The sequence below is a fragment of the Amphibalanus amphitrite genome, unplaced genomic scaffold (genome assembly GCF_019059575.1).
Source record: "Amphibalanus amphitrite isolate SeventyFive unplaced genomic scaffold, NRLGWU_Aamphi_draft 000246F_arrow, whole genome shotgun sequence".
In the NCBI taxonomy this organism is placed as follows: Eukaryota; Metazoa; Arthropoda; class Thecostraca; order Balanomorpha; family Balanidae; genus Amphibalanus; species Amphibalanus amphitrite.
The window spans coordinates 583,886-603,318 of record NW_024881741.1 but is presented as its reverse complement, the minus strand read 5'-3'; the positions used below and the strand labels follow the sequence as shown (position 1 = coordinate 603,318).

The 19,433-nt window shown below is 54.2% G+C and overlaps 1 protein-coding gene across 6 annotated transcripts in view; it reads left to right on the top strand.

The window, feature by feature from the left end:
* Positions 1-19,433, top strand: part of LOC122386293 (rho GTPase-activating protein 23-like) — a 116,662-nt gene that overhangs the window by 42,954 nt on the left and 54,275 nt on the right. For 5 of the 6 annotated variants that reach the window (XM_043375360.1, XM_043375357.1, XM_043375356.1 and 2 more), the window contains 3 exons: positions 12,600-12,733; positions 15,895-16,867; positions 17,352-17,510. In XM_043375360.1, the coding sequence (XP_043231295.1) occupies positions 12,600-12,733; positions 15,895-16,867; positions 17,352-17,510 (1,266 nt within the window). The remainder of the gene's footprint in view (positions 1-12,599; positions 12,734-15,894; positions 16,868-17,351; positions 17,511-19,433) is intronic. The other variant, XM_043375359.1, reaches the window with a different exon arrangement.

Sequence of the window (19,433 nt, the reverse complement as noted above, 5' to 3'; positions counted from 1 at the left end):
GGTCAGAGTCCTCCATATCACGAAGTTGGTTGAAGGAGGTCATGTTGTATATCATTCGATTCGGCAAGTCTTCCTGAGTCCATTGGTGGCTTTCTCGACTCGCTAGCTCAATTTAATCGGGAGTTATTGACGAAAAACTCTTATTACCCTAGTGACGTCATAAATGACGTCACGTAAGACCAACAATGCATAAGTGAAGCATCGGACCTTGCAAGGAGTGCATGAAATCACGATTTCGTGTGCTTGAGATAGTTTATTAAGCTGGAGCCTGTCCGACCGCGCCGCCCCCGACCTTGGTCAGGTCACATAGGGCGGCCGACTAGACATGTTCAAAGCTGAGTTGACGGCAAATAGGCAAAAACTGGCAGCTGAAACTTGCTCGCTTATGTTCAGAAAGGTACGGAGAGTTCAGCCATGCCCTATTCGTCATATCCATTTTTATCCATTTTGACATTTTTCAACTTCTTTATTAAATACTATCGTGAGAACGATACACATGCAGGGCTCTTCTTCTAACTCATTAAACTCAAAAACCATTCATTGAAAAGCTACCATGATAGCAGAAACAGCTTCATCATGAATTGTGCTATCCGGTGATATGCTATTTTCTCATATATCTTCTCGAAACTTCCGTAAAATTTACGTTGAAAACTGGACATATTTATCAGTACCATAGCCCGATTTTAGGAACCGGAGCGTGGGTCTACTTTCGGCAGGGATATAAGTCCTCAAATGGTAAAGTGGCTTAAAAATAAGGTTCTATCCGATAACTTCAGACAATTTCCTACCCACTGATAGGTATAAATAACAGTTTATCGAAAGTCGGGTTTTTGATTAAATTCGCGCTAATCTGGTATTCGGCAAGACCGTGCGTCGGCTGGGTTGCCGTGCGTGCCGGGTATTTCTGGCACGGTCCGCGGTGTTTAGCTAACAGAGACGGCCGGTACTCCCGGCGGGCCCTGCCCCGGGGGATATTCCGGGTCGGCTTCCTGCTCGACTGGTTGTACTACAGGTGCGTGTGAGAATATGGCATGGACAGGATATCAAATTGTGTCAAGTGGGAACGCTCTCTCAAAGGTTGACATCGATTTATTACTCTCATTGCGTGCTGCATGTCCATTGGTAGGCTCACAAGTGGCTCATATTAGGTCGCCGTTCCCGTTAACGGTTCGCTCCTTTTAACCCTCGCATGTGTAGGGGGGGGGGGGGTCGGATGGACCCCCCCCCATGGTTTTTCGCGAATAACTCGCGTAAAAAGCGGCCGATCGCGACGAAACTTTCAGTACCCTCACATTGATCAGTTTTACACCTACCCTGAAAATTTCATGACCCTGACCCAAATGACCTTTGACCTGTGACCTCTTTTCCGAGACCATGTTTGGCCGGAATCGCGATTCTGCGTATGTCGGCTCGCATTAGCCGCGCGTTTGCAAGCTTTTCGTGGTTTCAAACGTTCAAACATGTGATTTGATGTTGCTTCCATGCATTAGGGTGGGTGTCAAGGTCACCTGAAGGTCAGGTCAGGTCATTGACCTTTGGTGACCTCGGGTGACCTCGGTTCACTTTTTCGAGCTGTACATGTTTCTAGGCTAGTTTTTGGAGCTGAATTCGAATTTAGCAACCATTTGAACATTTACGAAGTAGTTTTGGTGCCTTCGTAACATGTTACGAAGCTGTCAGAGGCGGTTGACACGTACTACGAATACCCGTCAAGACGCCTACTGGTTGACCTGACCTGACCTGACCTGACCTGGTCTAAATGCTTAAAAACATCATCTGTGATCAAAACTAACACGATATTCGTGATCAGCACCCCGAAAAACCCCTTAGCAGCCACACTTTACGACTTTCTAACAGGTCCCGATTTTCCCGACTTTGGGTCATTGACCTGACCTGGAAGGTCAACCAATGACCTAGGACCTTAAAATTGGGTATCATCGGCTTCCTCTCGTCACGGGCAACACGCTCGTTTTTTCCGCGAAGCTCTAGCTCGATCAGGGGCCAAACGGCAAGGGGGGGGTCCAACCGACCCCCCCCCCCCTACACATTAGAAGCTGGAAAACGCCGCACACATGCGAGGGTTAAATTGTTAAATCCCATTCACCTGGGTAGCCCAGTTATTGGCTTCCTGTTAATGAAGTGGCGACATTTAGAATCGGCTCTGTGACATTTGTAGCGCGAGTCGGCGCGGCTAAATTGGTTAGCGATTCCGCCTAGCGACCTTCCGGAGCCGGCGCGGCGCCCGGTGACAAAAGCGTACCGCGCCCCGGGGCTTTGTGTCGGCCCACACTGCAAGGTCTGCGCTGCCGGTCGGTCGTTCAGAGTCGGTCGGTCTACCGGTCGGACGTTCGGTCGGTCGGTTGGTCGTTTAGAGTCGGTCGGTCTACCGGTCGGACGTTCGGTCGGTCAGCCAGAATCGGTCGGTCGGACTGTCGGTCGGTCGGTCTTATAGAGTCGGTCGGTCGCTTGGTCGGTCGGTCTATCGGTCGGACGTTCGGTCGGTCAACCAGAGTCGGTGATCGGACAGAGTGGGACGGTCTGTATGTTGGACGATCGGACGATTGGTCGGACTGTCGTTCGGTCGGTCGTACAGAGTCGGTCGGACTATCGGACAGTCCACCGGTCGGTCGGTCGGTCGGTCCGACTGTCGTCCGACCACCTGTTGGGCTCCGCTCACACCCTCCGCCCAGTTCTCTGGGGGAGTGGGGGGGGGGGGGGGGCTGGCCGGCGTCGGCCCGCTATTTCAGGCGCTCTGGGGTGGTGCCAGCTCCCTCTGCCCCTCTGCCAGCTCCCTCTGCCCCTCTGCCGGCGAGTGTACGGCCCTCTGCCGCCCTCCCTGGCCCCGTGGCGGCCCAGACGGCCGGCATGCCCGTCACGCTGCCTCCTGGCCTGGCGGGTCCAGCGGATCTACCGGAGCCGGCAGCCCTTCAGGTGGCCACAGCGGGCTCAGCTCAACACATCAACGACCGACCGATGTTATCAAAGGTGGTAAACATCTGCGAGCCCGACCAAAGTGTGAAAATCGATCGGCACTCGCAAAAATACATACCTGTCTGACGGAAAAGTAATCGCTACTCGTTTTTTTAATGTAGATAAACTGTCAATATTTAAGCTGATAGGGATGAATCAAAATGCCAGTGAGCGCTGGGTTCGACATTTGCGCGCTGTGTCAGTGAATTACTGGAGGTTTTGATGGACGCTTGTCGTTTGGGACAAGCATGGGCCCAGGTGCTGACGAGACTGATGTCACCTCTGATGTCTGACCTTATGTCAATCAATGCGAGTGGTGTCCTGGGTCGTCAAAACAGAGGGTTGATCAAGCTTTGAAGACCTCCATGTCATGTCGCTAGTATTCAATCCTTTATGAATTTGACTTTAAATCATGACGCGACCGTTGTCTGACGGTTGTTTGTAGCAATATGTTGGCCGTGAGAAGAATTGCATCCATTCGAAGGCAAAACAAGAACAATCATCAAATTCAAAGTAGGATCCATCGTTTTTATCGGCACTTTGAAAAGCGGGCCAGCTTAGGGAACCTCCCGGACCCGCCGTTGTGTGTCCGCCGTGTGAGGTTCCGCGCTGATCCCCCCCCCCCGCCCGCCGTCCGTCGGTCGGTCAGAGCCGGCAGTCCACTCGTCTGCGGCCGAACGGGGACGAGCCGTCAGTGGCCGATGACCGGTGTCAGGTGCGCGCCCGGCCTAATGGGCCACCCTTCAGCTCTTATCGGCGCCGAATGCCCCGCCGCGGCCGTGACGTCACCGGAGCGGGCGCTGACGTCACTGGCCTGCACGGGGGACGGTCGGCGCGGCGCGGCGCGCTGGCTGGGGGCCAGGGCGGGGCCGTGTCTCTCACACAGAGAGTGTGTTACACGGGGTGTTTTCTGCTCACCAGTCCGCTCCCACCGGCTGGATTTGCTCGGCAGGAGACCGGCCGTGTCGTGGTGTTTCGTTTAGTGAACTGGCGCCAGACCCATGGGGGGATGTGCCGAGGGTGTTCCTCTGCCGGGTGATGTCCTCCAAAGGGTGTGACATCATGTCTCGGGACTGTGCCGAGCTTGTCTCGCGTTGGCCCGCGCCGCGAAACAGCTGCTGTGGTTTATTTGTGTTCTCCATTCATTGTATATGTAATGGCACGGAATCAAAGGACTGGGCGCCCTGTAAACTGAGACTCTACCAGCGCGGCGGTGCCGCTAACTGGGCCGGCGCGTTCCGTTTCCATCGTCTCCGGGCTGCGGTCGCTGAGCCGGCCGGCTATCTCTGCTCTCTGACGCCGAGCACACGCCTGTCCGGTCGGAGGTCGTCCTGAACCAGTTGGCACGCGCCGGCCGGTCACGTGAGCCGCCCCCTCCTCCCCTCCCCCGACGGCACCGACGGGCCGCGAACCGGCGGCCTTGACCCATAATGGACCAGCTCGGGATGCTTAATGAAATTCCCCAAATTCCGCGCCGGTCGCCGGTACCAATACTGCGCTCTGAAAGCCGCCTGAACTCGCTGAGTACTCACTATTGTCAACGAGTAGGTACCCACAATAGCCCGGAGTTGATGGTGTCTTTGTCGCTAACAATGTCGGTATGAAAAAGTTGGTGTGCTGTATAGCCCGGATCTCGGAGATAAATATCCAGTGCGCTTGGATCAGGGACCGTATGGATCGCGGCCTGCGGATAAGATGTTGTGTTCTCTATGACAGGGGGTAGGTAGTGCGTGGCATTATGCTTACTGCCGACTCTGTCTCAGGCAGCGAGCGGCGGTGGGCACTGGGGACCTCCAGATCCCTGGACAGTGGACAGCCGGTGCAGGGGACACAGCGTATCCGGCTGACCCCGACCCATATCCAGAACAGTGGCCGTCACACCTTCCCCCTTCTGTCATCTCCTCTCTCGTTCTGCACGAGCTGGTTATTTCCCTCCAGCACATTGCAGGCTTCTTTGGGCTACTTTTTCTATTCCAGGATCTGGGCAGCCTCTACTTTCATATGCCGCCCGTTGATGGCGTGCTCATTACCGGCAGCCGCCTGGCAGACCCCCCGGGGGTGTCCTCGGCTGCTGCTGCGCCCTCAGTGGCTTCGTCGCCCGTCCTGCCGGTGTATCCCCCGAGGTCGTATTCTCGGACTGCGGCGCTCATTAGGGGACACACTGCCCGCAACTGTACCCGAGTCGCCATCCGTGCCTCGGCCGAACGCACCTCAGATTGGCGGTGTCGGTGGCTCGTTTGGGAGTCACCCGTCGTGTCGTTAGCTCACGGTCCGGTGTCGTTATTTCACGGCTCGTGTCCTGGTCGTTAGCTCACGGTTCGTCAGCTCACAGTCTGTCATTAGCTCACGGTCCGACGTCGCTAGCTCACGGCCCGTGTCCTGGTTTTAGCTCACAGTCTGTATGATTAGCTCGCGGTCCGTTAGCCCGCGGTCCATCGTTAGTTCACGGAATTGTCATTGGCTCACAGTTCGTGTCCTGATGCGAGTAAGTCGCGCCTAGTAACAGCTGAGTCCGCACGCGGAGCGCGGCCACTGCGGGTCCTCCGCTCGCCGGAGATGTTTTCCGAGCCACTGGAGCGATCAGAGCTGTCCTCAGCAGCCGGAGAAGTGGTCGGAAGTGGTGTTTTGTCGGCGTGCGGAGACGGCCGGCCAATAGGCGCCGACGAACGACTGGTGGTCAGTGTTCTAAAATTGGATTTTGGTTGGGTGTGACGATGATGACCAAAAAATCTAGGATGAGAAAAAAAAACAAGTGAAAACCTATATCACTTTCGCAATAAAGGCGTAACGCTACGCTGGCTGATAATAAAAGAACATACCATTCCTGACCACCAAAACTAACCGAAAAAGACGATGCAAATAGGTAAGGATGATATACGGCAGAATTATAACTTCAGCATCTGATCGCCAAGTGTTTCGAAATCCGTCCCATTTTATCCCAACCTTTGTGTTTGATTGAGACTAATGAAGTTAAGAATCACCCTTGTCTCTTATACAGCTAAGAATGAATACCTACTTCAACCAGTGAGATTTCATTTTCCTCACAAGTCAAAATACATTGTCACAATTGAATGACTGTCCAGTGGCCATCCTTCTCCTAGCCTTAAATCAATGCCTTCCTTTCCGTTTCAGATGCAGACAGCAGATATTACCGTCAGCATCTGCTAAGTTCCTACTCATGCTTACTGGCACGGATCCAGGACGGTCCTTCTGCCTGTATATTTCTCCTAAAGATCATCCGCGGACCTCCATCCTCGCGACGCCAGTCGCCATCATGCGAGCGAACTAGGTCTTTAAGAAGCAGAAGATGCAATGATTCTGTTGAAATCTGTTGTCATATCTTAAGGAGGGTGGGGGAGGGGCGGGTGAGGGAGCTCTCTATATATGCAGGCTTTGGTACTAGTGCCATGTGGAGAAGTTTTCTTTCTTTTTTAAGCAAAGGAAGTGGGAAGGAACCTGTCGTTGCCGTTGCAAAGGGTATCATTCTGTCGTCCTGTATTATTGATTTAGTGCAGTTGACTCAGACTGTGTAATGCGTGAGGCGTGGTCATCATTGTGACACTGTCACTGTCATCTTAGGTTATCATGATACACTGATGGGCAGTTTGTTGACGTAACTGATCGCTATGAAACCAGAAACCGTATAACTCATGTGTTCTGGCCTCTGGGACGTTTTGTGCCTACTACAAGGACGTTTTGTGCCTACTACTTATCACGTCAAAGGTCATTTGGGTCAGGAATATGAGATTTTCAGAGTAGGTGTCAAATTAATTGACTCGAGGGTCCTGAAAGTTTCGTCGCGATCGGCCGCTTTTTACGCAAGTTATTCTCGAAAAAAACGAGGGGGTGGTTCGTTCGACCCCCCCCCCCCCCTATACGGGCGAGGGATAATTTATTAAAAAGCTAGGGCCTTCTTAATCCCATCTACCAGCTTCAGAACATGTATTGGGCAGATCTGGGAATACCGTATCTTAAATTTATCCCCTAGAGGTGTGCCAAGGTATCCTTTCATTCATCTTGGCTTTCCCTCGGCCGAACGCTTCGTGTTTAAAAACCTTTAGAAACTAATTGAAATGAATAATTGGCGGTAAGATTATTGCAAAGGCATGAAAAATTAACGTAAAATACATCATTACCGGTCTTATAACCTCATTTCGCGTATGAAACCTGCCAGAGTCCACAGAGTTTCATATTCATCCCTAGGGTGTGCCAGGGTGGCGTGTCAGTCATCTTGAACCCCTGCCCGACCCGACGCCTCGAGTTTTAAAGACATCTAAAAACTAATAACGTAAATAATTTGTGGTGAAATTGATATAATATGATCAGAAAAGAACGCAGAATAAATTAGTATCGGTCTCAAAACATTATTTTGCCTATGAAACCAGCCAGAGCCCGCGGAGTTTTAAATTCATCCCTAGGGTGTGCCCAGGGTGGCTTTTCTCAGGCGAGGTCTCGCTGCTTGTCCTGATCGACCTATCGCGCTGTTTTGACGTGATCGATCATGGAGTACTTTTAGAGAAACTCAGACTTTACAACATCGACACTACGTGGTTTGAGAACTACCTGCGTGGACACACCCAACAGGTTAAGGCGAGGGATTGTGATGCAGTGTTCTAAAATTGGATTTTGGTTGGGTGTGACGATGATGACCAAAAAATCTAGGATGAGAAAAAAAAACAAGTGAAAACCTATATCACTTTCGCAATAAAGGCGTAACGCTACGCTGGCTGATAATAAAAGAACAATCCATTCCTGACCACCAAAACTAACCGAAAAAGACGATGCAAATAGGTAAGGATGATATACGGCAGAATTATAACTTCAGCATCTGATCGCCAAGTGTTTCGAAATCCGTCCCATTTTATCCCAACCTTTGTGTTTGATTGAGACTAATGAAGTTAAGAATCACCCTTGTCTCTTATACAGCTAAGAATGAATACCTACTTCAACCAGTGAGATTTCATTTTCCTCACAAGTCAAAATACATTGTCACAATTGAATGACTGTCCAGTGGCCATCCTTCTCCTAGCCTTAAATCAATGCCTTCCTTTCCGTTTCAGATGCAGACAGCAGATATTACCGTCAGCATCTGCTAAGTTCCTACTCATGCTTACTGGCACGGATCCAGGACGGTCCTTCTGCCTGTATATTTCTCCTAAAGATCATCCGCGGACCTCCATCCTCGCGACGCCAGTCGCCATCATGCGAGCGAACTAGGTCTTTAAGAAGCAGAAGATGCAATGATTCTGTTGAAATCTGTTGTCATATCTTAAGGAGGGTGGGGGAGGGGCGGGTGAGGGAGCTCTCTATATATGCAGGCTTTGGTACTAGTGCCATGTGGAGAAGTTTTCTTTCTTTTTTAAGCAAAGGAAGTGGGAAGGAACCTGTCGTTGCCGTTGCAAAGGGTATCATTCTGTCGTCCTGTATTATTGATTTAGTGCAGTTGACTCAGACTGTGTAATGCGTGAGGCGTGGTCATCATTGTGACACTGTCACTGTCATCTTAGGTTATCATGATACACTGATGGGCAGTTTGTTGACGTAACTGATCGCTATGAAACCAGAAACCGTATAACTCATGTGTTCTGGCCTCTGGGACGTTTTGTGCCTACTACAAGGACGTTTTGTGCCTACTACTTATCACGTCAAAGGTCATTTGGGTCAGGAATATGAGATTTTCAGAGTAGGTGTCAAATTAATTGACTCGAGGGTCCTGAAAGTTTCGTCGCGATCGGCCGCTTTTTACGCAAGTTATTCTCGAAAAAAACGAGGGGGTGGTTCGTTCGACCCCCCCCCCCCCTATACGGGCGAGGGATAATTTATTAAAAAGCTAGGGCCTTCTTAATCCCATCTACCAGCTTCAGAACATGTATTGGGCAGATCTGGGAATACCGTATCTTAAATTTATCCCTAGAGGTGTGCCAAGGTATCCTTTCATTCATCTTGGCTTTCCCTCGGCCGAACGCTTCGTGTTTAAAAACCTTTAGAAACTAATTGAAATGAATAATTGGCGGTAAGATTATTGCAAAGGCATGAAAAATTAACGTAAAATACATCATTACCGGTCTTATAACCTCATTTCGCGTATGAAACCTGCCAGAGTCCACAGAGTTTCATATTCATCCCTAGGGTGTGCCAGGGTGGCGTGTCAGTCATCTTGAACCCCTGCCCGACCCGACGCCTCGAGTTTTAAAGACATCTAAAAACTAATAACGTAAATAATTTGTGGTGAAATTGATATAATATGATCAGAAAAGAACGCAGAATAAATTAGTATCGGTCTCAAAACATTATTTTGCCTATGAAACCAGCCAGAGCCCGCGGAGTTTTAAATTCATCCCTAGGGTGTGCCCAGGGTGGCTTTTCTCAGGCGAGGTCTCGCTGCTTGTCCTGATCGACCTATCGCGCTGTTTTGACGTGATCGATCATGGAGTACTTTTAGAGAAACTCAGACTTTACAACATCGACACTACGTGGTTTGAGAACTACCTGCGTGGACACACCCAACAGGTTAAGACGAGGGATTGTGATGGGAATGTTAAATTCTCAACTTCCCTGCCCATTACCACAGGAGTCTATCAGGGAACATCGCTCGGCCCACTGCTGTTCTCAGTGTTTTCAAATGACCTCGCTCTGCATTCTCACGGAGCATCCATCTTTCAATACGCGGACGATACACAGGTTTTAGTCTCGGGCCGCAAGCAGGACATTCATTCGCTGATTGGTAGGATGGAGCAGACCCTGTACGCGTTATCGACATGGTTCTCGACGCATTCTATGAAAGTGAACGCTGACAAAACACAGTTGATGGTTTTTGGAACAAAAGCTATGCTGCGAAACTTTCCAGAAGTTCGGCTCAACTTCGGCGGGTCAGTTATCTCCGAGTGCCGGACAGCGAAAAATCTAGGACTGGTTATGGACAGATATCTGACTTTCGATTCTCACATTGATCAGCTCGTCAGAAAATGCACTGGCATGTTACTCGCTTTGTCCCATGTTAAACACTGCCTGCCGCCCGATGTCATCGAATTACTTGTGATGTGTCTGGTCATATCTCATATACGATACTGCATATCTATTTACGGCACTTACGGACAGGCTCAGAGACATAGGATTCAAAAACTGCTGAACTTCTGTGCTCGGGTAGTATGTGGCGTACGAAAGTACGATCACATCTCGGCGAAGTACAAGCAGCTCGGGTGGCTCAATGCCGAACAGCTGATACTGTATCATCGTATGTGCCTCATACATAGGGTGCGCACCACTGGAGCCCCGGTCGGCATCGTTGAACACCTGGTCACAAGTAACCATCAGCACAGCACCAGGATACGCGGTCTGCTGCAGCGGCCGAGTGTGAAAACAAACGCAGGTGCTCGCAGACTATATTTCAGCGGCATTGATGCATACAATAAACTTCCGCAAGACATTCGCGAAATGGGAATCACCAGATTTAAGACTCGAGTGACTGACTGGCTGCTGCGTGACACTGGTTAGGTGCTGCCGGCGAATGTCAGAGCGGGTGTTGAACAGTTTGTGTGTGTGGTACAATCGCCTTTCGTGAGTACCCTGCTGCATTGTAAATGTGTTCATTTTACCTCAGGTGTGTTTTATGTATATCAAGTTTCTATCTTATTGACGCGCGTCTCGGAATAGCCACCATGGATGTGGAAGGGTCGCAAATACATGTCTATGTCTATGTCTCATCTTGGACCTCTACCAGGCGCGACGCCTCGAGCTTTAAAGTCCTCTAGAAGCCACTGACGGACATAATTTGTGGCGAAATTAATGCGATAGGATCAGAAATAAGCGCAGAATAAATTGGCATCGGTCTCAAAACATTATTTTACCTATGAAACCAGCCAGAGCCCGCGGAGTTTTAAATTCATCCCTAGGGTGTGCGCAGGGTGGCTTTTCTCATCTTGGACCTCTGCCAGGCCCGACGCATCGAGCTTTAAAGTCCTCTAGAAGCCATTGACGGACATAATTTGTGGTGAAATTGATACAATAGGATCAGAAATGAATGTAGAATAAGTTGGTACCTGTCTCATACCCCTATTTTGTATATGAAAGAAGTTAGAGCCCACCAAGTTTTAAATTCATCCCTAGGGTGTGCCAGGGTGTGCCCAGCTGACTGCGGGTCCAAAGATGAAAATTTTGTAGGCGTATCCTGCGCAACTTAGTCAAAAGCGAATTGCAGAGGTAGTGTTTAATTTGCGCAAGCAGCGGCTCATCCGTTTTGCGTTGGCAGCAAACCACTAATCATAGTTGTTATGAATATCCAAAAGCATTTATTCAGAACACAAGCCTGGTTTTTACAAACAGTTGAGGTGATCAAGGTCATTCAACGCATATTTGTTATTAACAGCTGGAAGTGTGCAAGGTTATTTTCTTTCGTTGTCAGTCAGGGTGAGTTGTTGGGTTTGTGCCTTGATTTCGCTTTTTTTCATGGAAATTATGTATTATGTAGCAAACCTATAAGTTCTGTCTATATGGCGCTGCTAGGTATATCTGGCAATCTGGCTGTTAATTGTTGAGCATGAGTTGAGCATTTTTCAAAGATGAAAGAATTCCAATTTACCTGGTTTTGGGGATGAAAATATTTTACCCATTAGGTGTGATTTTCCACCCAAAATTTCCAAAAATGGAACACTGCTGGTGGTGCGCTGCACCCACTTGGTTGCGATGACCTCAGTTGACCTCGCCGTACAATTTGTAGCATTTCGACACTACCGGATGTGCGTTTCAGCCCACACAGCAAGCTTTCGCGAAATATTTGCACAGTATCACCAACTGTCATGCATTGTGGGACGTGAAAGCAATGCATTTAGCTTCACAAATCCTAGCTTCTTGGGACTGGGCCACTAATTTTGATGCCGGTTGCGTCTGCAGTTTGGCAGCAGTGTGGACGTTTCTCCCATGAGATCATCAGCCAGCGTCTCGGGAGCAGCCACCACTGCGGCCTCCGCTGACGGGTGACGGGGTTACGACCTCAAGGGTCCGCCGCACAGGGACGTCGCGGCCGGGGTCAAGGGAGCGCCGCGGCCGGCGCGTGCAAGGTCACGAGGTCAGGCGGCGAGCCCTGCGGCTGGGAACTGCCGTAGGTGTCGTGTGTTGGGCCACTCATTGTTTTAATGTCGATTTAGGACGGTGCGAAGGAATAGTCCTAATTAGGTATTATGCTTACTCCTAGTTCCGTTTCCCATAGTCAGGTTAACGGCTCTCGTGACGGACCCACGGTGTTTGTGTGGTTCTGCGCCGGCCGGGTCAGGCTCAGCGAGGCGCTGTGTCGCTCTGCACCGCTCCGTCCTGATGGCTGTCCTCTGTCCTCTGTCCTCGCTCCGTATTGGCTGCCAAGGCCGTCCGCTGCGGACGGCGCGGGTTTGGTGCTAACCTCTGCGGCGTGGGACTTGTGCGACGCGGTAAACATTTGGAACCGAGTGGGGAGTTTGCTGGGGGTGGAGACAATGGTCCCATGGATCGTGTTGAGCAGCAAGTGAATTTGCGCTGTACTCTTGACGTTTGCCTCTGGGTGACCCGTCTGCTCCCTGCGTGACCTGTGTGACCTGTATGTTCTCTGTGCGCCCTCAGGTGACCTGTGTGTGACCTGTATGTACCCCGTGCGCTCTCAGGTGACCGTGTGGTGGACGTGAACGGCCTGCCGACCTGGGACCTCAGCTACGCCGACGTCGTCTACCAGGTGCAGCTGAGCGGGCTGCGGCTGGTGCTGAAGGTGCAGTCCAGGGACGATGACGAGATACAGCGGGTAAGTCGGCGGCGACGGCAGCGGGGCGGGGCTGGGGGGGGGGGGGGCACGCTGGGGCCGCCTGCTCGAACGCCAGTGTTGGAGTGTACTGAGAAGAGCACGGGCATCAGCTATGATGGGATAAATTATTGGGAAGGGTCAAAACAGCCAGAGGCCATTCGTGAGGCTGAATCGACTGCGAGGTCTTGGTTCAGGGACCCCGACTGTAAGGGATGACGTGGCTCAAGGTGTACCCATGGGGACGCCCCCTGACGTCCGTCCGCCCGGCGGGACAGCTCGCGTGGCTCGCGCGGCCGGGAGACGTTGCGTCAGGCCGGTGGCTGGAAGGGGACGTCCTGCTGGTGGCTAGCCAACTGTTGACCTGCTGTAGGATGATGAAACCGATGCCGCCACGGTGTCGGGTTCTGATGTATTTTCGGGGTTCACGGCTGCTGAAACAGTGTACCGTTGTTATGTGCGCTGGGAGGGATGTGATGTGCCGCCAGACTTTTCCAAGTGCGTCCTGTGAAGTATAGCATACTCTGGCTGTGGAGTGTAAACTAGGATAGCTTCGCACAAAGTGTCAATCTAAGGACCATGACATGTGTCTTAGCGTGTGCCTACTCTGTGATAACTTCGGCACCTCGATTTTCCTGCCTCCGCTGCCGTTTACGGCCTGCGGTTACCGCTGAGACGTCCTCCGGTTTGATGCCGACCCACCTCTCTGTCCCACTGCCCCCACCCCCACCTGTTCCTGTGACCCTCCCGCACCGCGCTGGCGGGCCGACCTGCCCGCGAGGAGGCGGCCTTCACACACGAGGCGGCGGCTGTCTGCGCCGGCTCCTATAGTTAGCCGGCGGCGCGCCGTACGGAGGCGGCTATTTATACGGTGGCGACGGACGGTGGACGGCGCGTGTCCGAGGTGTCACCCGCCGCCGCTGACGGATGACGGCCGACGTCGACCGTGAACCGCCGCCGCCGCCGACCGCCGCCGCGACACGGCGTCCTCCGACCCAACCGGGCGCGCGGTCGGAGACGTGGAGCTGGAGCTGGCTGGTCGCCGTGAACTGCGAGCTGGATTTGGTTGGAGGGTTGTGGAGTGTGCATAAGCTCAAACCATTGAGCTGGTTTCGAGTGCTTGTGTTCGGACGCGAGTGGCGAGCGTGATTTCGACGGAGTGACGCGGAGTCTGACAACGGCGACGGGCGGCGGCGCTTGTCTCGACCCTCAGAGGCAGACGTCTCCTGTCGCGACTCTCAGACGTCTCCTGTCGCGACCCTCAGAGGCAGACGTCCTGTCGCGACTCTCAGACGTCTGCTGTCGCGACTCTCAGACGTTTCCTGTCGCGACTCTCAGAGACAGACGTCTCTCTGACCTGGCCACACCGGCTGACGTCAGGGTCAGAGATGCCGGCGCTTCGACCGTTATCGGTGTGGACAGGGACGGAAAATAGCCGCCGCCGCTGCGCCGCCGCCGTCGGAGAGGAGGCGGCCGGGGGAGTGGCCTGTCGACGCTCGGACCGTCGCGCGCCGCCGGGGACGGCGGCCGACGGCGCGGCGGGTCGGTCAGTCGGCGGCGCGCGGGGCTCGGCCGTACGGCTGCACGGACTACGGACCGAGCCTGTGGAGAGTGACGGGTGTCGGCGGACACCGCGGCGCGTCTGAACAGACTGAGGCCGCGCGGCAGGACGTGCGCGGTGGCCACGAGGCCGGGCCGCGTCTGGGAGAGGCGAGAGGCGCGGTGACGATCGGTGGAGTGGAGTGGACTCGCCGGTGGCGTGCATCTGTGGACGGTGGTGAAGTCGGCAGCTCTGTGCCGTGAGCCGGTGTGCTGTACTCTCAGCTCAGTGTGCCGTGACTGGCCGGCCCCGTCCCGTCTCAGCCCGGCGCGCTGAGACGCCATGATGCCATCGGAGCCAGCCCCGTCACCTCCGGACGCCGCCAGCTCCGCCTCAGCAGAGGTGACAACTTCGACCCCGACTCCCACCCCAATTTTAAGCAGGTCATATGTGCCCACTTACATGACCTGACTTGACTCCTCCATTCTTTTAGGTTTCCACAATAGCGAGACTCATATCACGACTTTTCCTCGATTTCGACCCTGTTTTGGTCTTCGATCCCCGCCCTAACTCCGGGCCCGTCCCGCCGGTCCCGTGCCGCTTGCCCTCGACCCGGTGCGCCGCTGCTGCGTGCGGTGTTGGCCGGATTTATGCCGTCGTTAGCGCCGGCCGGTGACGGGCACGACTGCCTCTGATGTGGTCGGCCGTCTGTCTCACCTGGGGCGTGAGAGGCGCGCGCCGCAGCGCCGCGCCGGCCGGCTGGGTTTCAGGCTCCGGTGTCTTTGAGGTGTGAGTTGTGTCGGTATGTCGTGTCGGCCCAGTGTTGAGTTTGGCCACCTCTGCTGCTGCTCAGAGTGCGCTGAGTTGTGGGTACGCGTCTATCTGGCCTTGCCGTTGTCGCTGTGGAATTTCGAACGCGCGTTGTTCTAATTTAGCCTCTCTCCCAGAACGACTAAACCCAAGTTTCATTTGAGTTGTGTCACGTGTACACAAGTCTAAAATCGTTTTAGTGTGCTTCCGCTAAAAGTGTCTTGTCGATAAGCTGCCTTCCTCATTATTGCTTCAGTCATAGATAACACGATTCAGTAATGTACTCATATCCCCGGTGTCCGGCCGTATCTGATTCGTGTCTGTCCTGTTCCGCCCTCCCTGAGGTGTTGAGTGGTGGCGGTATTTCTAGCGCCCGCTCCGAAACTGGCCCTGTCCCCGGGCGGATTTATAACGAACGTAAAAAGCGCGCCGTGTCGACTCGGGTCGCCGCGAGCCCGGTGTCTCTGGCCCGCTGCCCGGCCTGCTATGTCCCCTTCCCCCCTCCCCACTCACTCCCTGTCCCTCTGTCTTCTCCTCTCTTCTCCATCTCTGTCCATTTCTCTCTCCTTTCATTCTTCTTTCTTTCCACTCGAGTTTTTGGTATTTTCTGGTAACATTTATCGTCTGTCTGATTGTGATCCGTTTCTGACGATAAAAGCTGCGCCATCGTGAGTTTTCCCTCGGTTTTCTTATTGCTCTATTCGTCACGTCTGACTCCGTTTTCATCCAGGTATCTTTGTTCCTGGTGCACTGTGTGACCGTATTGCTCTGTTTGTGGTGTGATCTGTGACCGTATTGCGCCCCTGTCCGGCAGAATTGGAGCGAGTTTGCGCACCACCCGGCGTCCAACCTGAACATCATGAAGCCGTTCTCGCATCTGCCGCGGCCGCCGCCGTACCGGCCGGCCGGCGGCACGCCGCTGCCGCTGGGCGCGCTCAGCCAGGCGGCCGTAGCCGTGGCCACGCCGCACCTCACCTCGGACGACAGCGCCAGCCTGAACGGCGAGCGGTCCGGCTCGTCCCGCCGTCCGTCCACCCTCTCCATGCCGTCGCTGCAGATGCCGCCCTCGATGAGCGGTAGCGCGGCCAGCGGTCTGGGCAGCGAGCACGCCGACACCAGCGACCCGGTCGTGTCGCGCATCCTCAAGGACGTGGAGACGAAGCAGCAGTTCCTGCGGCAGCCGGCGCAGCAGTGGCCGGCCGCCCAGCCGCAGACGCCCGTCGTCCGCGAGTACCACGTCAACCCGGCCCGCTTCCCGCGCCCGCCGTGGCCCCCCGAGGCGTCGGCGGCGCCGGCCGGCGGCGCGCCCCGGCTGCGGCCGGCCGGCGAGCAGGAGCGGCGCCGGCGCTGGCAGCGCGGCGAGCCGGCCACGGCGCCGGCGGGCCGCGCCGGCCAGCCGCCCGTGTTCCCGGCGCCGCGCGGCACCTCGCTCTCGGTCAGCTCGAGCACGGACAGCCTGAGCTCGCTGCCGGCGGGCGTGCCCAACGCCACGGCGCGGCCCTACTCGGGCCCCGAGTCGGCCTCCTCCTCCTCGGGCGCGCCCGAGTACGTCCAGTACGACGCCGTGACCCAGGTGCCCCGCGCCAAGGTGCCGCCGCCCGACCACCGCACGCACATCGTCTCCAAGCGCGCCCGGCAGTTCGAGACAGGCTGCGTCGACAACGACACCTTCTCTGGACCTAGTGGCTACCGGAGTGAGCTGAGCCTGATCGCCGAGCCCGGCAAGCGCGCCAGCGTGCGCCGGCGCCGAGACGAGTTCGAGCGCGACCCGGACGCCTCTGATTACGGTAGGTGGCGCTGCCGGCGCCCGGGGCTCACCGAGGCCGGCGGGCGGTGGTGCTGGGACACTTCTGGCCCGTCTGTCCGTTGGCCTGGGTTTGTTCGGACGTCCCTCTCACGTACTTATTCCGAGTTAAACTAGCGCGCATGTTTTCAAGTTGTACGTTTTTAGTTGGTCGGTTTCGTTATCGTGCGATGTCTTGGGTTTCGTTCTATTTGGTCACGACTTTTGTGCATATAATTTCGTTTATCGTGCGTTGCACATATGCAGTATATTCCCAATGCCCTTGGTTCGTGTATTAGTTCGTGCCGCTTGGCTTGAAGTCCGTGTGTACTGTAGATTCGATCTGCTTGTCGGTCTGTCGGTTATGGGTCCCCCGCCCGTCCGTCCACTGTGGACCGTCCGTGGTCGGTGCGCTGTGCCCCCGGCCTCCCCGGGCGCGCCGCGGACCTGGTGTGACCGCTCTGGCCGCCGCCGGCCGCCCCCTGCAGGACACCGGCTGCAGAGCGTCATGTCCGACCCGGAGCTGGACGTTACGTGCAGTGGCGTGCAGCGGCGGCCGACCGGCGCGCCCGAGCCGCGTCAGCGCTACCGGCGCTCCTTCAGCTGCGACGGCGACCGCTTCGTCTCCAGCCTGGAGATTCTGCTCAGTACGCGGAGGGACGGGGTAGTAGGGGGAGCTCGGGGGCTTCGCCCGGTCTGGTACTGGGCTCAGACGCCGCTCGCAGGCTGCGGCAGCGCCGCTTCGTAACGCTGTATGCTGATAACGCCTCCCAGAGCTACTTAACCCACCGTGACGCTTTGATAACCAAACGCAGCACTGTCCGCAATGGCAACTGTGGGATGGGTTTTGAATGTCCACGGATATTTCAGCCTGCCTCTCCAGTGGCGACTCTGTAGAGAATGCGACCAAGTGTTGTGCTCGACTTTAGTAAAAATCAAAGTCTTCAAGTGTATTCCGCCGCCTGAATTATCTGCGGCGGCCGTGACCTGTAACAACACGCACGGCTCAAGTGTGTTCCTTGTTGCAGGCTAAAGCCGGATGCGCAGCAGACTAAAAAGTGTGAACGTTTTCGCATGTATGCGCCGATCACGCTGAGTTCATCTGTCCTGCTCCGCCATCAGTGTTTTAACCGATTAGTGTTTTTTTTCCGATCGTGTCTCCTCTCGGATCGGATCTGGATCCTAGATATCTCCTCACATACTTCCTGCATGTTGGACGTCTGAACTGTCCCGCGGCTTCAAAACATGCGCAATGCATCTGTACTTTCCGTTACAACACCTAAAGTCGGTTTGTCTGTCCGTCCGTCCGTCCGTATCCCCCCCCCCCCCCTGTCTCCGTCCGTGTTCCCCGCTCCTGTCCTCATCTCACCGCGTAGCGCGTCGCTGCCGCTGTCCCGGACGCTGAGCCAGAGCCGGCGACGAGTCGGCGACGGTCGTGTCCGGCTCATCATTGGGTTATTGACTGGCCGGCCGCTGATTGGACGTCAGAGGTCCGGGTTATTATCCCGGCATTGACCGTCCTTCCCGTTATGACCCCCCCCCCCCCCCCGCCCTACTGCACGGCCCCGCCCGCTGCCGCTGACCCACTAATGCTCCCGCTAATGCATGCCCGTCTGTGGCTGATTGGAGAGGGATATTAATGTGCCCTCTGCGAGATATGTCTGCTCTCGCTGGGCGTAACAGGTTTGTTAGTATTGAAGTGTCATCGATCACTTGGCATTGTCGCATGGGTCGTGTGTTGTGAAGTCGTGCTAACGAGTTTTGCGGCGTGTCCCATTTGTGAGGGGTGATTTGGCTGGGTTTATGTCCTTCGTGATACTGCAGCTGTAGTTGTGAGGCTGTTTCCTATTATTAGGACGGTATCCTTGGGAACGCTGTGTCTGTAAAAGTCTGGCGAAATTTCAGACTGTGGACGCTTTTGTGGCTGCGCTATCAGCCAGTGTCTGGAGGCCGAGAAAATCGCTCTATTGATTACGTTCGGAGGGATTTACTGGTCTTGTTTGGCCACAAGAATAGCGCTCGGATAGATTCAATCAGCAGCGCGCGGCCAGTAAGCCTCTTTGGGCGGATTTGATGTAATAGGTGCTGCGCGCTCCGAAAGGTCAAAACTACCGAGTGACGTCAATGACAGCAGTTCTTATGAAACTCTTACGTTAGTGAAACATGTTGCTGGCAGCCATAGTTTGGGATGGACATATAAATTGTTATCGAATGACCAAACATTATTATTTGACATGCAAGTCGAGTTTAATAGTTTGTTTTGAAATCCCACATTAAATATGCACACTGCATTCGCATGCCTCTAGGTTTCAATCTCTGCACATGTTTACAACCAGGAACTAGAGTCAATCATTACGTAGTTGCATATTCGGAATGTTTGGCTCGTTAATGGTGCCAAGAATACTACGTTCTATTGTTTGTGTATGTATCCAATGGCAGTGGCATGCGCCGTTGATGTATCCCAGCTCCTTTAGTTGGCTATCAGCAAGGCTTTACGTTCTTGGTATCTGTTCGTGGAAATTTGAGACCCTTAGCTCACCAAGTACCAATATGATAAGGCCTGCTTGTTT